Genomic DNA, 17,123 nt, shown 5'->3' with positions numbered 1-17,123 from the left:
AAGACCGACATTTATTTATGTTCTTGTTTCTTCTGATTGTCAAGTTTAGACTTATTTTATATAGTCTTAGACATGTATTTTCTTGTTCCATGCCTCTCTGTAAAACATCAGATCTGGATTGCCAGTGCTGGGTTTGTTGAAACACATATGTTGAAAATTTATTAATATAAGGAAAGTGTTAGCATATAAATAGTCAAAAGGGATGAGAATAAATGTCTAATAATGATGTGGATGTGACCAATCATGTGTCAGATAACAGAAAACATATGCTTGATAAAAATCTAGGTCAGTTAGAATTTTTTTAAGTATTAAACTTAATAAAATTAAATACTAATTAATGTATAGATCTGATGTGCAGCTGGTAATAAAAATGGGTAGATTTACTAATGTAGCTCTTTTGATGAGCTGATTTATTGACGAGGTCTCTAATATCATTCTTTTTAGATACACAGTGAACTGTGTCAGCTGAAGGTACTGTCGTGATAATTGCTTAGCAAACATCAAATAAACACCAGAGGTGGGCATTTACAGTGAGACAGTTGATGACAGACATAACTCTCCCATCAAGATTTGCTAAGTATTCCTAGCATACTAGGAAGACATTAGAAGAAAACACACTTTATTCTTAAAATGTTGCTTTTAGTTATCCTTGAGTACCTATGATGTACTAGGTTACTTACCTGTATTATTTCTAATTTGTGCAGTCTTCCAAAGTATAAGGTGTTCTTGTTCTCATTTTACAGATGGGTAAATTGAGCCTCAGAGAACTTGAGTATCCAAAGTCATACATAATTGAATAAGGATTTGAATTCAGGTTCATCTGATCCTAAAATCTGTTTTCTTCCCAGCTGCATAAGTTCTTCATTGGAAGCATCTAGTTGTCAAAAATACTGTTTTCCCTTTCAAATCTTTAAAAATATCCAAAAGACAGTGAATTGAAGCACATCAACGCATGTTAGAAACCATGTTTGTAAACTTTTGATGCACTTTTAGACCAAAGTCACTTATTTTGCCTTCTCTCTCTGGACTCTGATATACTAGTATACAATAACTAGGATGTTTGTGTCAATGCAGATAAAATGTCCACAATATCAAAAGAACTACCCCTCATTTGTGAATTACATTTGCTAACCTTTATGTAAATGATTTTGTATTGCCTCACTCAGATAAGAATGGGTTTCCTAGTGGGTGATGTGTCAGTAGGCCTTTGTAGGAGACAGCTGTGCCCATGCCAGCCCCGTCACCCCAGTTTTGGTAGCAGAGTGAGAGTGAGAGACACCTACAGGTGACAGGGCCCAAGTCTTCCTTGTGGTCGTGGAGCCTGAACAGAACTCAAATACCTCCTGCTCACCCCAGTGCCTTTTTTCCACTGTCCTAAGCAGCAGCTCAAAAATGTTCCATTAAGACTTCATTGAAGACCAGAAGTCACTCTGAAAACATTTAACTTGATAGGTTGTTTATTTTCAAGAACTTCTTTTATAGAGAGGTTTTTATTATAAACAACCCAAATATTCATGTTCTAGGCCTATATGTGAATACCAGTCCATATTTAAAATGTATTATAACTCATATATGAGAATTGAAGGCAAAGATAGTAAAAAAAAAAAAAAATCAGATAAATACGAAATGCTTAGAAACCAGGTTTTATTAATTCTGTTCGGCATTTTGAAATTGCCTTTCCACTAAAGCTCTCTTAACACTTTGCATTGCAAAGTTTACAGGTTTCTATTAACATTTTGGCTATGAAATTACAAGTGAAGTTTAATATTTCCATGTAACAGATTTAGAAAACGACCAGTAGGATACTTGGTAACATTCCTCAAGTTGTAAAACAAAGTTCTGGTGGATCTGGCAACCAAACCCAATCAATTCCTCAGTCTCAGTCCAAACATTCAAACTGCTGAATGCAGGTATGTTATGAAATCCATCAGTCGTATATATATTTAAAGCAATTTTCAGTTTATGAAGTTAGTTGAATTTCAACATTTAAGTGGTTCCAGCATGTGTCCTGTTGTTTGGTTTAGGGAAGAATTCAAAATCAAGTGCCCTGACCGGCAGATTTCATCGGGGCCATGCCTCCTCAGGCCTCTGACCGCTGCCCACCTGTTTACCACAGAACAAAAACACGCATGCCAGTAACTGGGGCCTTTGCAGAGGACCCAGCCTTTCATGGCCCTGTGGGTTTTCACAGTTTTCAAAGAAGCAAAAAGATTTAGACTGTTCTAACCAACTTAATAACTGAAGCTTGCCTTCCTCCAAATGATAAAGTCATTAAATACAACTTTTTCACTTTAAAATGCCTTTTATATTCTCACTTTTTGGTAATAAACATTTAATCAGCTCTTCTAAACACATGAAAATAAAGTCCTGTGAAGGGGCAGAGTATGAGTTTGTACCAAAAGAGTAAATAATTCAATCATTTCTTTGCCTTAACTCTTAAAGATATACATCGACTAACAAGAATATAAATAAACCTGTGAATAAATATATGCTCATGAATATTTATATATATATTTTTTAACTCTGGAAAAGAAAGTGTTTTTTCAGCACAAAATACATTTGATTGAAACTCAGTGCAGCCTCTGAACTGGTAGGTATAAGAAACTTAGAGACCACAAAAGGATACTTCATATATAAGCTTGGCTTTTTGTTCTCTGTATTTATTTATTCTTAGAACATCCTAGTAAAGAAAGGGAAACTGTCATTCCCTTCATTTGAGGTTATAGTTGCAAAAAGGTTATGGGATAAAAATACTCCAGGATGGATTATTGTACATGTTAGCTCTCTCAGGATATGGGACGTTTGAAGGGAAGTAAGCCTCTTGTCTAATGTAGACATACAGTGAAAAAAGGCAACGATTGCTTTAAGGCTGTGACTGAATTAACAATAGTTGCTATTGAAAGTATTTCCACCCAAGTTTTTAAATGCCTAGATTCCTCATCTGATTGATGCACAGACTTCTAGGTTGAAAGTTGCCCTTTGCTCTTGTTTTTTAATCAAATACCAAAACTATATTAAATTCTTGATTATGTGATAAAAATCTATGTCTATTCTTTTAGATAAATTTTTGCAAAATGAGCCATTTCTTCTTTGCTGTAAGATATTTTTACAACAGACAATGTCTTGCTGTTTAAGAAGGTTTCCTAATATCAGGGTTACACCACTTGCTTTGTTTACATAATCCAGGTTTAATGTTTCCTCGTGTACAAAAAAAGGAATTAAAATATGTTTGATTTTAGACATTGAGTCTATGTAATCAAAAGTGAGAACTCATAGTGGTGTGATATGTTTGCTGATTCAATGGTCTATTTTGTACCTTTCAAGAAATAAATTGTCCCAGTGTGCAAATTGGGAGAATTCTATTCTATTGCAATACACTAAGCTTACTTATAAAACCACTATAAATCCTTAAGATCTCAAGGAGATGCCTAAGCTTTATTTACTAAAATCAAGTGGTCTAAAAATATTGAAGTAGCCTTTAAAAGTACCCAAATTCTAGGCAGTAAAGTTAACTCTACCAAGATCTGACTCATTAAAAAAAATGCTGAAACATATTTCCTACAGTGTCATCAAAACATTTCATTTCCATGTGCATGTAGTACTAAATCAAATCATAAACTTCTACCTTCTAGGAACTTCTATCACACAACATTAATGCTAACAAAGGAAAGAGTAGAGTAAAAGTTATTTTCTAAGAATTATACTTCTGGCAAAGTCAAAGTAACAACTCACCATTTTACAGATTTAGAATGGAACTAGACAGAAGTCTGCAGGAGTTGCCAAGATACTCCAGGGGTAGGAGCTAATCCAGGGAAATTCAGAATCTCTCTCCAAGACCCACGGGTACAGGTATAGGAGAGAGTAGTATTTATCACAGATGCCCTAGAGCAGGGCTCCTGGACTGCATAACTCCACAGGGATACCTGCCGCACTAGAGTCTGATAAGTATGCCTCCTGAAACACAGCTCCATAGATCATCCCCACAGAGCTGAGCAACTGAGAGGCCTGATCCTAAAGCAGTGTTTTTCAAACTTTTTTTTTTACATCTAATTTCTTTCTAACAAGAATTAACTTGGATTCCATTTCACCAAAGAGAAGTTTTTAATGTACAACAAAAATTTCCTGAAAAAACCCTCCATGTGATGCACTCTGCCATTCTGTCTCATCGTATCTTATCCTATCTCGTATTTTTATGACAGTCATGATCCACTGAAATTATTTCATCACCCACTAACAGAGCATGCCCCAGCATTCACATGTATAAGTTAACAGAATCAGTTTCCACAAAATAATATCATGGCTATGCATTGTACTTTTTTTTCTTTACTATTTCATTTATCAAAATATACTGATTGAGGGTATATGAAATTGATTTTACAGCCTTTAAATAGCTCTAAACATTGTCTTAAAATATTCATGAGGTAGTTAAGTCCGTATCGAGCATCTAGTATGTGCTCAGCACTGTTTACCACTGAAGATAAAATAGTATACAGTGGAAGGACACAAAGTTAACTGTTAATAACCTAGAAACTACTTGCTCTGCTCATTAAACAAAATGGGGCGAACTCCCAGTTCGAATATTGACAGTTGGAGCATATTAACTGTTATTCTAGCATACAGAGGGAACAGAAATCCTACCAACCAAGAGAATTAACCTCTTCTCTCAGCATTTGTTTCCTTACAATAACTATTAAGAAAAATGTGATAAAAAGCATTTGTAAAACAAAAACCATTGTTACTTGAGAAACTGAAAAATCTCAAGCTTTTTTTTTTTTTCATTTCAACAGCTTTTAGAGTAATCCTATGTGTTAATAGAGGAACCAGAAATGATCAGTAATAAAACACACAATTTTGTCTGACCCCATAAGAATGGCCTCCTTGATCCAGTCATCATCACTCTGACCTCATACTCCAAGGTACAGGCTACATTCCTTCCTTCCACTGGTCTTGCCTCTTCCCTAAGAGCTTGGCCCTATTGACTGCAGAGAGTATTTTCTCAGATACTGCCACCAGTTCCTCCCCACTCTTACTCCTAAGTTGTTTTGGTTTTCGGTGAAGAACAAATAGACACTAGTTCCTAGGGCTTCCTGTCTACTTCTGGTAAAGGAATGCTGGGTGTTTATATCAACATCCAAGGTACAAGACAGAGACTGGTATATCTTTGTAAATACATGTTACCATGTCATTACTAAGGCTTGGGAAACTAATGTTGGAAGATCTAGACTGCTCATAAAAGTTATCTTTCAATTTTTTAAATCAATCCTTTAAATAGGAGAATTTTTTTCTCTTTTCATGGGATTGAAAAGTATATTTACTAGACTCACCAGGGCATGATATTTTCTTCTGTCTCTAGAAGCATTCATTTTTAAGGATTATCATTGATCCTGTTTGCAATTGAAATACACTTGTCAAAGCAAATGATAAAGGTCAGATAGTGAAGGAGTACCTTCTATATGATTTATTTCTTAGGTTCTTGAATTTTGTGGCTAAAAAATCAGTATTTGGGCTTATCAATTTAGAAAAAGTTTTATAGCATGAAGTTATATTTACCAAAATTGGGACTGTAGGCCGAACTGGTGTTATGGCATTTTTAAATTATTTTTAATTGAAAGATAATTGCTTTACGATATTGTTTTGGTTTCTGCCATACATCAACATGAGTCAGCCATAGGTACATAGGTCCCATCCCTCTTGAACCTCCCTCCCACCTCCCACCCCTTCCCACCCCTCTAGGTTGTCACAGAGACCCAGTTGGAGTTCCCTGAGTCATACAGCAAATTCCCATTATAATGATATTTTTAAAACACTTGTTGGTCAATTGGAATGAGCCTTATGCCCTCCCTGTGCACATACAAAGAAATGTGCAACAGTATTAATACTTAAGGGCCAACTATGAAAGAGTTTAGCCTAATATGAACAACGGCTTTTCTCAGAGTATTAGTGACAAGAGAAAAAAAATCTAAAGAGGTAGACGGTACTTTTTTTTTTGAAAAGCAATTTTTTAAAAATGAGATGAAACATCTCAAGAATGAAATTAGTAACAGGAAAAATATCCTTTAAAAAATCCTAAAAAGAAATTACTGATGCTATTTCTGTATATACACTCATACACAGACACACATACATTATAAATTATATGTGTGTGTGAAGAATACAGTTTACATCTGAAAATCTGCCCCACAGGAAGAACTCCCACTGTTGTTTCCTAATTGTACTGGACTATCTCAATCTCTGATTGGGTGTCTAGGAATATGATCTCACACCAGGGATGTTTGTTTGGGTAGCTTTCCAGTCTTAATTTCTTACTTCTTTAAAAGTAACAGCAAACAATGAGAAAAAGAAGTTATGCCAGTTTGTGGTGCCGCTGGCTGGTGTGAGATAAAAATTCTTTCCAATTAAAGGACTTTTCCAGCTTGCTAACTTGTTCCAGGCTCCCAGCTGCCTTTTAGTTATTTAACTGCTAAATGTTCAGTGAATGGTTTGCTTTTTAAAAAAAAAAAAAAAAACCCCAAAACTATCTCCTTCATTAGATTAAGCACAAAACAGCTGCTCCCACCAAAAAAAAATCAGCTTTGAGAAAACATTTGTCCCCATATGCTTCAACAGATGATAGTTTTTTATGCAGAGATAAGTAGTAAGTTCACCAGAGAATGCCTATTCAGGATTAAGTGGTTCAAAAATAAGCAATTTCCAGTTTTCCTTCCAGCTATAAAAATTGATGGGATCCTCTTTCAGTGACCCCAACAATAATGAGTGACTATAAGAATTCAGAGTACTTTGGGATGGACCTCTTCCTCTGTAAGATTATTTTAACTCTCCAGCATACCTGGGAGTCTTCTAAAGTAACTTGACATCTTCCAACCATCTCCTTTTCAGCAGCCTTTATCCCCTGGCACTGGACCAGGAGATAAAGAGTCAGTTTTCACAATACAAGAGTTAAAATACACGATACAAGTCAGTTTTCACTTTCTCTACTAATGGGTGGTATTCTCTCCTCCACATACACACTTGCCACACACAGAGAGCAAGTGATCTGATTTCTAGAAGTTGAATGCATGTTTTACAATCTTAATAGATTGATTCAACCAACATTTTTTGAATGCCAACCATGTGTTAGAGACTCTTGGATCTTGGAAATACGAGGGAAATAAGTAATCCTTGTCTTTAATGGTTTAGAAAGATGACTTTAAATACCTTCACTGCTTGTCTAAGGCGGCAGCAGGTTTAACCAGGGTTGGGAGGGCTGGAGTGGGTAGAAAATCAGCGTACAATATTTTCAGTCATATTTCTTTGTTTTGAGGACACATAGGATTCTTATTACCCTCCATATACTTTATTACCTCCTTGTCTATTTTTTAAATTATTTTGCTTCCACTTAGAAGCCCATTGTCTCCTTTTCCACTCTCAAATCCCAGATCAAAGGTTACCACTTGCTTAGTTTTTCCTAACACCTTCAGTTTTACGATTGTCCCCTTGTTATATACCTGCTATAGTTCCTAGCATATTGCCTTGTAGTTATACTAACTTTATGAAAAGAGCTTTAAAATTTCATGGTTCATAATAAGCTCTCAATAAATGTTTATTTGAGACAGACAGGTAGATCTGTGTGTTTATCACTGTGTGTTTATCACATTGTCTAAATTCTGCTTTCCTGAAAGAATAGGCAGGGTGTTGTGTTATTGTTGTTTGTCTGTATCATCATTTTTATCCTTTTGTTCAGCAGAGTATACTTGATTGTTAAATTGGGTGTGTTGAAAACTAGGGAAAATAAAAAATATGCCTTGATCCACGTATTACCCTTAAGAAGCTTGTGATACTCACCACCTTCTTGTTTGCAATGCAAAAATATACCCAGAATAACCATATTTTCTTTATTGTAATTCCTCAAGAATATTTAGATGGAGAACTTTTAGAATAATGTCCCCAAATGATTACTTTCATAAATCCTCAAAATGGATGTTTCTGTTTCACAAAATAAAAGAGTAATAACCTATAAGGAAATCCTTCATCTACAAAGCCTTGTATACACACTAGACTATTTCAGAAATGTACTCTTGACTGTGATTAGAGAAATGATGATCTGTACATTTAAATATGTCATTATTATTTAGCAGATAGGGGAAAAAGCCATAGATGGTGATTACTAGTAAATAAGAGTTTTTATTAGCTTGTTCAAAAAAATGGTTTCCAAATGTAAATAAAGCAAAATACCTATTTATGGAAATGGCAGCAAGATTTAAGGAGCACTGAAATGTTTAAGGTGTTACTGTTTTTTATCACTGATCTGAATTAATATTTAAAGATTTGTATACCCTATGCCTACCTCAGCATCTTATCTCCTTTAAATGCAACAGTGAGAGCTTTAAAAAAATAAATAAAGTAGACCACAGCAGCTAGAAGACTTGCAAAGTCATACTATAGAAATATATGTGTTGGATATGCTGATTTTATATTCCGTACTGTTACGACATCATCACAACTAACTTTAGCTACTAATGTCAATAATGATGACAATGATAGCTCCTTTTATTTGTATACTTTTACATGTTGCAAGCCTTTCACTTACCTGTCTTTGATGCTCACAACGATCATGCCAGTGAATTTCCTTAGAAAATTTCAAAGGTAGGAAACTTTCATATACAGGAAGATGTCCATTCCCATGTTATATATAATAATGAAAAAATCAAAATATGAATGCCAAACTTTATCAGGTAGTTCAATAAATATGATCAGTCTACATGCTACATGGTTAAAAGTATTCATATAGAGTCTATATATCAAAAAGGAAAAACCCTTGTGTTATTCTGATAGGAGAAAATAAGAAAAATATATCATTGTATTTGTACTTCTATTACAACTATGGAAACATTTCTGTGTATTTGGACAAGGCCTCAGTGGTAACATAGTCATATATAAAGTTTGTTGTGATGGCATAGCACAGCAGTAAAATGTTTGAATTATTTTAGATTTTCAGTAACACTGTATTGTTCATTATAACATATACATGTCTAATACTTTAATATATGTGCTTATAATAACTAATATTTGCTAAATGTATATATTATTATAAAACAATGCATTTCTTTAGGGTAAGACATTTTCCAAAAGATGCTTGTAGGTTCCTTTTCAACAGAATGTGATTCTCACCCTCCCCACACCCACCTTGTACATCTGGATCACCAGGGGTGATTTCAAAGAATACTACTGCCCAGGCTGTACCCCAAGAGATGAGTTCTGTGCTGATCTTGGTTAGGACCCAGACATTGGTTGGTTTGTTGGCTTGTTTGTTTTGTGCAGCTTGGATTGGTACCAACTAAAACAATTATGATACACAACTCTAATTTTATTATTAAATTCCTTGAATTTTCATCTTTAGCATACATAAGATTTTCACAATTAAGAATACCATTGGATGAAGACTGGTTAAGGAATCATGAGTATAAAGTATCTTTATGCTATTAGAATGACAAAGATTTAAAAATAATGATAAACACAGTGTTGATGAGAAAAATGAGCACTACCGACATTGTTTATAGAAATATAAATGGAATGCATATTGATCAGCTACACTGGAGGGCAGTCTGACAATGTGTATCCAGAGCTTTAAAATATATGTAAACCTTTTGTCCCTGGAACTCTACTTTTAAGAATTTTTCCTTAGAAAACAATTGAGCATATTAGCAAAGATGAGTAAATAAGAATGTTTATCATAGTGTTGTTTAAAATAGTAAAAGATTGTAAATTATCAAAATATCCACAACTGTGGATTGAATAAATTATGGTATATCCATACATGGATACTAGTCAAATATATCTATAGTTAACATGAAAGAATAGTAACAATGTATTGATAAAAGAAAAGTTACAAAACAATATGATTCTGTTTTTGTTAAAAATATATGTAACATATATGTGTGTGTGTGTGTGTGTCTGCATATGTAATACATACATACAGGTGGAAAAGCCCAGAAAACTATACACTAAAATATTAATATATCTACATAGGTACTTTTTATTATCTGTTTTATATTCTCATGCATATTCTATTTGTTTTTTTCCCCTAAAAGAAAATACTAGTAATATAAATAAAGACCAAAAACTTTTTTTTTTTATGTAAAAATATATTTTGAAAAATGAAGCCTTGTTACTTTTTTCTAACCAAATGAATGGACTACAACACAGCTTTCCCCATTTTCACTTTGTCCGGCTGTGAAAAACAAGATATTTGACAGAACAGCTATTTCTTAAAGTGCTAAACTTCTCCAGAATATTTACATTCAAAGTAGATTAAGAGGTATGAAGTTGAACTTGTTTCATTAACGTGTCAGATCATCTCTAATTACAATTAATCTGGTTAGCCTCTATAAAGATGGCATGTAATATATTCATCGAAATATATCTCAATGTATTTTTATAGAGAAGTCTTCCTTAACCTCCGTAATTAATAAATGGGTTTTTTCCCCTTTCTTTCAGGCGGTTCAGGACCATCCTCCTCCATAGCCATAGCTGGCATCAACCACCCTGCCATCACAAAGACAACATCTGTTCTTCAAGACGGCGTCATAGTCACCACCGCAGCTGGAAACCCACTGCAGAGTCAGCTGCCCATTGGGAGTGATTTTCCTTTTGTTGGCCAGGAGCACGCACTTCATTTTCCATCCAACAGCACTTCAAACAACCATCTTCCACACCCCTTGAACCCCAGCCTCCTCAGTTCTCTACCTATCTCTTTGCCAGTGAATCAACAGCATCTCCTAAACCAGAATCTATTAAATATCTTCCAGCCTTCAGCAGGAGAAGGCAAGTCTGAGATCAACCTCCACCCTTTAGGTTTTCTCAACCCGAATGTAAACGCTGCTTTAGCTTTTCTCTCCGGTGACATGGATGGGCAGGTATTGCAGCCTGTTCACTTTCAACTCTTAGCAGCCCTGCTTCAGAACCAAGCCCACGCAGCTGCCATGCTTCCCCTGCCATCTTTCAATCTGGCCATCTCAGATATTTTGCAACAGCAAAATACCCCCTTACCCTCATTAACACAGATGACAGCCCCACCAGACCATTTGCCAAGCAATCAGTCAGAGAACAGCCGAGCTGAGACCCTTTTAACCAACCCCCTGGGGAACCCTTTACCAAGCTTTGCAGGCAGTGACACTACTTTTAACCCCCTCTTCCTCCCAGCTGTCACTGGGGCCTCAGGATTAATGGCCTTGAATCCCCAGCTGTTGGGAGGTGTCCTGAACTCGGCATCGGCCAACACCGCTAATCATCCAGAGGTTTCCATAGCAACTTCTTCCCAGGCAACCACTACCACAACCACTACATCATCAGCAGTGGCAGCACTGACTGTCTCAACACTTGGTGGGACAGCAGTGGTGTCAATGGCAGAAACATTGCTGAATATATCTAATAATGCTGGGAATACACCTGGTCCAGCTAAACTCAACAGTAACTCTGTGGTGCCACAGCTACTTAACCCTCTACTGGGGACAGGTCTGCTTGGTAAGTTAAATTTTTTCACAAATTTTTACAAAAGAAACGTTTTTCTAATTCTATTTTCTCCTTTAAAAAAATACCTCCATTTTGTCACACTATTTTTAAAAATGTTTTTGTTATGTCACAGCTTGCTTAAGGAAGAACTAAATATAATAACACCCACATACAACCATAGTTATACAAACATGAAAATGACTTTTTCCTTTTCCCCTATTCTAGAAATACTAAATGTCATTTTAATCTGCCTTCTCTCCTAATTCTGATGCCACCTAAACCTAACCTACTCATCATTCTCTTAAGCCAAGTAGTGTCTTATTTTTCAAATAATTAAAGCACAGGTACACCTTAAAAATAACATTTATTTGAATTTTAGTTGATGTGGCATCACAGGGTTAGTATGAGCAGCTGCACTGTGGATGAAAACAGTTTGAGGAAGTGCTTTTCCAGGTGATCCCTAAATTAATGAAACTAAATGCTTATCCATAAGAAACTAAATGCTTAAAATAAGAAGACATAAAAACATTCAAAGTTAATGCTTGCCCAAGTTCAAGGAAACAAATAGCTACTGCTCGGTTTTCTCAAACAGTATTATTCTTTAGAACTTTGTGGCTTAAAAACAAAATCCTTTATGTAGATTATCTTATCTCAAAAAATTTATAAAATCTTGTCAAGTATATTCAGCTGTTTGATGCCGGTAATTGTAGTATAGAGATGGTGCCCATAAAGTCTGGAAACATAGGCAAATGTACATGATATTGTCAAGGGCATCTTCAGTAGCTAAAAAAATAATATGTTTCTAGTTTTCATAAGCACCTTTATAAAATAGTTTAATTACTCCTATTTGGCAATCAAATTAGTGTAGTAAAGAACCTAAAAAGCGCTACAGATTTCAAGTCATAGGACAATTTCTATGACATTATCCTCAAAATAAGGTCAATGTAATTTCAAAACAAGCTAATTTTGAAGTTCGAATATAACTTTGGTATTAACTATCGAAGCCTGGTGGGCTGCCATCCATTGGGCGCACAGAGTCGGACACAACTGAAGCGACTTAGCAGCAGCAGGAGCAGCATCCTATCTGATTATATAACATTTATTCTTTATGACTATGACAGTGAATTTTTCTGTATTACTAGCTTTATTCACAATTTTAATTTTAGGTAACCAAAATACCGAATACATATTTTATATAAAAACAAAATGTATATTAAAACAGACAAAACACATATTAATACATATTTCTAAACCAAATTTAATTTGATTTGGTGGTAGTTATTATTATGGCTTGAGAACTAAGTTTTGTAAACAGGCCTGGTCAGGCCCACGTATTTTAACTATCTTATGATTGCTAAAGCATTTAGGGCTAATTTTAACCTTTAATTGTGGTTGCTTTAACAAAAATGGCTTCAAGGAATTCTATGACACTGAAGATCAATATATAAGGATTGGCTAATGGATAGACCAAAAACTAACTAGTCTCTCCATGATATGAAATCAAGACACTAATTATGAAAGATAAATAAGAAAATTAGTCTTTCTTACCACTTAGTAAGACTTTGAGGAGAAAAAGAGAAAAGAGTTACCATGTAAGTCTAGTTTTTAGTTTTTTTTAGAAATCCTCAAGAAAGATAGGCATAGGACCTCCAAAGAATCACATTGACTTATATTTTATATTTTTCATACTATAGGTGACATGCCCTCAATAAACAGTACTTTGAATAACCATCAACTGACTCATCTACAGTCGCTGTTAAACAACAATCAGATGTTTCCTCCAAATCAGCAGCAGCAGCAACTTCTTCAGGGGTACCAGAATCTCCAGGCATTTCAAGGACAGTCCACAATTCCTTGCCCAGCTAACAATAACCCCATGGCTTGTCTGTTTCAGAACTTCCAGGTACTCTCCTTTCCTGGGTTACTTTAGTAGAAAACAATGTTTACTACTTGTTTTGCTAAATTGGGAGAAACAGACAAAAGAAGGTGATTATGTACCTTTTCACCTCTACTTACTATTATTCCTCAGTAATGTTGTTAAAGTTTCAGTGTTTTTGTTTGAAGCATTTTATTTTGTCTGAAGCATCTCAGTGGTCCTTTAGAAGTTGTTATTAAAAACTGATCATGTTACCCTCTTAAACTCTTGTGGTTTCCCATTGCTCCCAGGGCTTCCCTGGTGACTCAGTGGTAAAGAATCCACCTACCAATGCAGGAGACTGGGGTTCCATTCCTGGGTCAACAAGAGAAATGGCAAGCCACTTCTGTATTCTTGCAGGAAATCCCATGGACAGAGGAGCCTGGTGGGCTATATTCCATGGGGTCGCAAAAAGAGTTGGATACAACTTAGCAGCTAAACAACAACATTGCTCCCATGATTAAAATCCACATCCTTAACGTGTTTACCCTGCCTCACTCTCCAGCACCAGTTCACACCACTCTCTCCCTGGCTTCAGCCACTTGGTCTTCTTTTAGTTCTAAAAACAAATAAATTCCTGATAGATTAAGGAGCTGGATGGAAAGAGGAACATTAAATAAATACATGAAGAAAATATAGAAGATTTTTAAATAATCTTAGGGTAGAAAAAGCTCTTTCAGCAAGGCACAAAACCAAGGAGTCAAAAAGAAAAGAGGTGACAGAGTTGAATACATAAAACTTTAAATCTGTACGATTAAAGATATTCTAAACAAAGTTGAAGACAGGTGGCAACCTGGCAGAAGTTACTGGGTTGGCCAGAAAGTTTGTTCATTGGCCACATCCAAACAAACTTTTGGCCAACTTAATACATGCATAATAATAGCAACTAATTGCCATTCATAATATTTTAAAAGCTCCTACAAATTAGGAAGAAAAAAGAATCAATTAGAAAAATGAGCAATAGAAATGAACAGACATTTCAGAAAATTAAATAATAATTAGTAATAAACATGAATAATCAGAATTATACAAATTACAACATTACTATGTCCATCAGATAGTTATATCCTTTGCTAACAGAGGAGTGGGGAACTGGATTCTTTCAGAATCCAGATATATTGTTGGTCTGATTGTATGCTGACATAGTCCTTTTAGAGGGTGATTGATAGTTTATCAATTTTACACACACACACACATACACACACATATATGTGTGTCTATATATGTGTGTGTCCTTTGACCCACAAGTTCAACTTTGATATTTTGGAGAAATCAAGGCACAATCTAGAATGTTTTGTTGCAATTTGATTTGTGGTGTCAAAAATTAGAAACCACTTAAGCAACCATCAGTAGGAAAATAGTTAAATATTGAGTATGTTTTGCTATTTTCATCTATCTAGTAGATTCGAAGATTAGGTAGGTTTATATAATCTGATATAGACAGATCCACAAGATAGAACAGTACTAAAATATAATACCACTTATATGAAAAAAAGAAATGAGGCAAGGGGAAAGGAAGGTGTGAAAGAAAGAAGGGAAACTAGATGTGCAGCTGCACACTTAAGGTATTAAAAACAAGTCTATGAGGATGTATTCGAACACTGATCACTTTTGAGAAAGAAACGGAATCAGAGTGGGATACAAAAGTATAGATTTGGGTGGGAAAGTGATGAAGAAAGCTTTTCTCTTTTGGACAATGAAAAAATACTTACATAATAAAATAATTTAGAAGGGAAGAATAAGCTCTCAACCATGTCAATGAGTAAATAAGTAGGTAAAGCCTGAAGGGAATCCATTAGATTTAGCAGTTAGAACAACAGTAGCTTGAATGCAGTTTTTGCGGAGTTGTGGGAGCAGGAGCCAGATTGCAATGGATGGAAGAATGAAAAATAAATTAGAGTTTGGATTACTCTTTTTAAAACTTTTTAAAACCTAACTACAAAGAACATAACAGAAATAAAATAGTGCCCCAAGGTAGGCATAGGTTGAATGCAAACTTTTATTGATAAAATATGGAAGCCATGCACATAGTTGAATGCTAAAGAAAAGAGACAAAGAAAAAAGTAGAAGAGATTGATCATAAAGAAGAGAAGGGGTTAACAGATAAGGCAAGATCCCTGAGGAAAGGCTTGGTATCCAGAGCATAAACAGAGGACTTACTCAGAGGGCAGAGGGAGCGCCTCTTACACTGGGAAGCGGGACAGGACCAGGGACACTGTGCAGGGAACTGTGTGCTGCCAGAAGGCAGGGAGTAGCCAAGTATAAGAATAATGAGAACTCCTAACCTATAAACTTTATTATCTCTGTTAAGTAGGGTCAAATACTAAGAGTAATGTGGGAAATAGTATAGCAGCTGGCTTGAGGAAGTGGATAAAATCTGAATAGTTGTGACAGAGAGTGATACCTAACCAGAGGATCATAGGATTGATGGGAATACAAACCCCCAGCTGAGATTGGAAGCCATAAGTTCCTATGGATAGATACTCAGCATCCTCACTGTGCATACAGATACAGAAGGCAGGGAGCTAAATTGACCCAAGATTGGAATTTTTATCTGGTAGGTGTAGATAAGGGGAGAATGGCAGGAAAGTAGTTATGTTGCTGATGGATCCCAGGTTCTGGTTTAGCAGGAAAAGATGTAAAGACAGGAAGTGAGTGATCGTGGGTCAGTGAAGCAGGGGGTGGGGGGACGGGAAATCCAAAGTATCCAGGTTCTGGAGAGCAATTCTTAGCTGGGGTTGGTGAAACTAGAATAACCTGTGGACTTTTTCAAAGTGCACTCATCATGCCCATGATGAGCATTGATACTCTTCACTGGCCATTTCCTCCCATCACCTCTTCCCAATGAAGCATCACCTCCGAGGCCACTGTTGGCACTGTTGGCAGCGTGGGAATGTCCCTCAGGCAGTTACCCAGTAAGGGTGAAGAGCTGGTGTTACTACCCTACCTAAAGATTTCAAAAATTCAGTGTCATCTCAGAAATAGTTTGGGGACTTCCCAGGTGGTACTAGTGGTAAAGAATCCTCCTGTCAGTGCTGGAAATGCAAGGGTCACGGGTTCGATCCCTGGGTCAGAAAGATCCTCTGGAGTAGGAAGTGGTAACCAAGTCTAGTATTCTTGCCTGGAAAATCCCATAGACAGAGGAGCCTGGCAGGATACAGTCTGTGGAGTTATAAAGAGGCAGACAGGACTGAGCACAACTCAACAGAAATAGTTTCATTGTTAAGAAAGGGGTGTATATATATATATATATATATATATATATTTTTGTTTTCTATTTCACTTAATTCAGTAGAAATATCAATGAGTTAGAGATCATTTTTAAAACCTGTTTCCCTTTTTAATGTGAGCAATGCTGGTGACAGACTTGTTTCTCTCTTTGAATTCCAAGTTGAAAACCTGTAATGACACTAAAAACATGGAATCATCACCTGGAAACCTTTTGTGTCCAACCACCTCAACTGTAATTTTTCCACAGAATGTTTAGTAATATGATTTTTTTTTAAATCTGTTATATGATTCCAATCAAAGAAACAGTACCCAAGTATAATCAAGACATGGCTTTCTATACAGAGTGACTTCTGATTTCATTTTTGAGTCTTATTCTCTCTTTATATGGCCTTCCTTGTTATAGTCATTGGTCTTCTGGTAAATCTTAAAATTACAATCTTTCTCTTTAAGGACTTGAAATTTTTTTTTCCCTCTCTCTGTCTCACTACTT

General features: G+C 35.6%; 1 protein-coding gene across 3 annotated transcripts in view; it reads left to right on the top strand.

Annotated features, from left to right (window-relative positions):
• MBD5 (methyl-CpG binding domain protein 5) overlaps positions 1-17,123 on the top strand; it is a 156,811-nt gene that overhangs the window by 113,190 nt on the left and 26,498 nt on the right. For 2 of the 3 annotated variants that reach the window (XM_061438444.1, XM_061438434.1), the window contains 2 exons: positions 10,474-11,499; positions 13,182-13,390. In XM_061438444.1, coding sequence (XP_061294428.1) covers positions 10,474-11,499; positions 13,182-13,390 — 1,235 coding nt within the window. The remainder of the gene's footprint in view (positions 1-10,473; positions 11,500-13,181; positions 13,391-17,123) is intronic. The other variant, XM_061438454.1, reaches the window with a different exon arrangement.

The sequence above is a fragment of the Bos javanicus genome, chromosome 2 (assembly GCF_032452875.1).
Source record: "Bos javanicus breed banteng chromosome 2, ARS-OSU_banteng_1.0, whole genome shotgun sequence".
NCBI classification, from domain to species: domain Eukaryota; kingdom Metazoa; phylum Chordata; class Mammalia; order Artiodactyla; family Bovidae; genus Bos; species Bos javanicus.
This window is presented reverse-complemented; position numbering and strand designations above follow the sequence as displayed.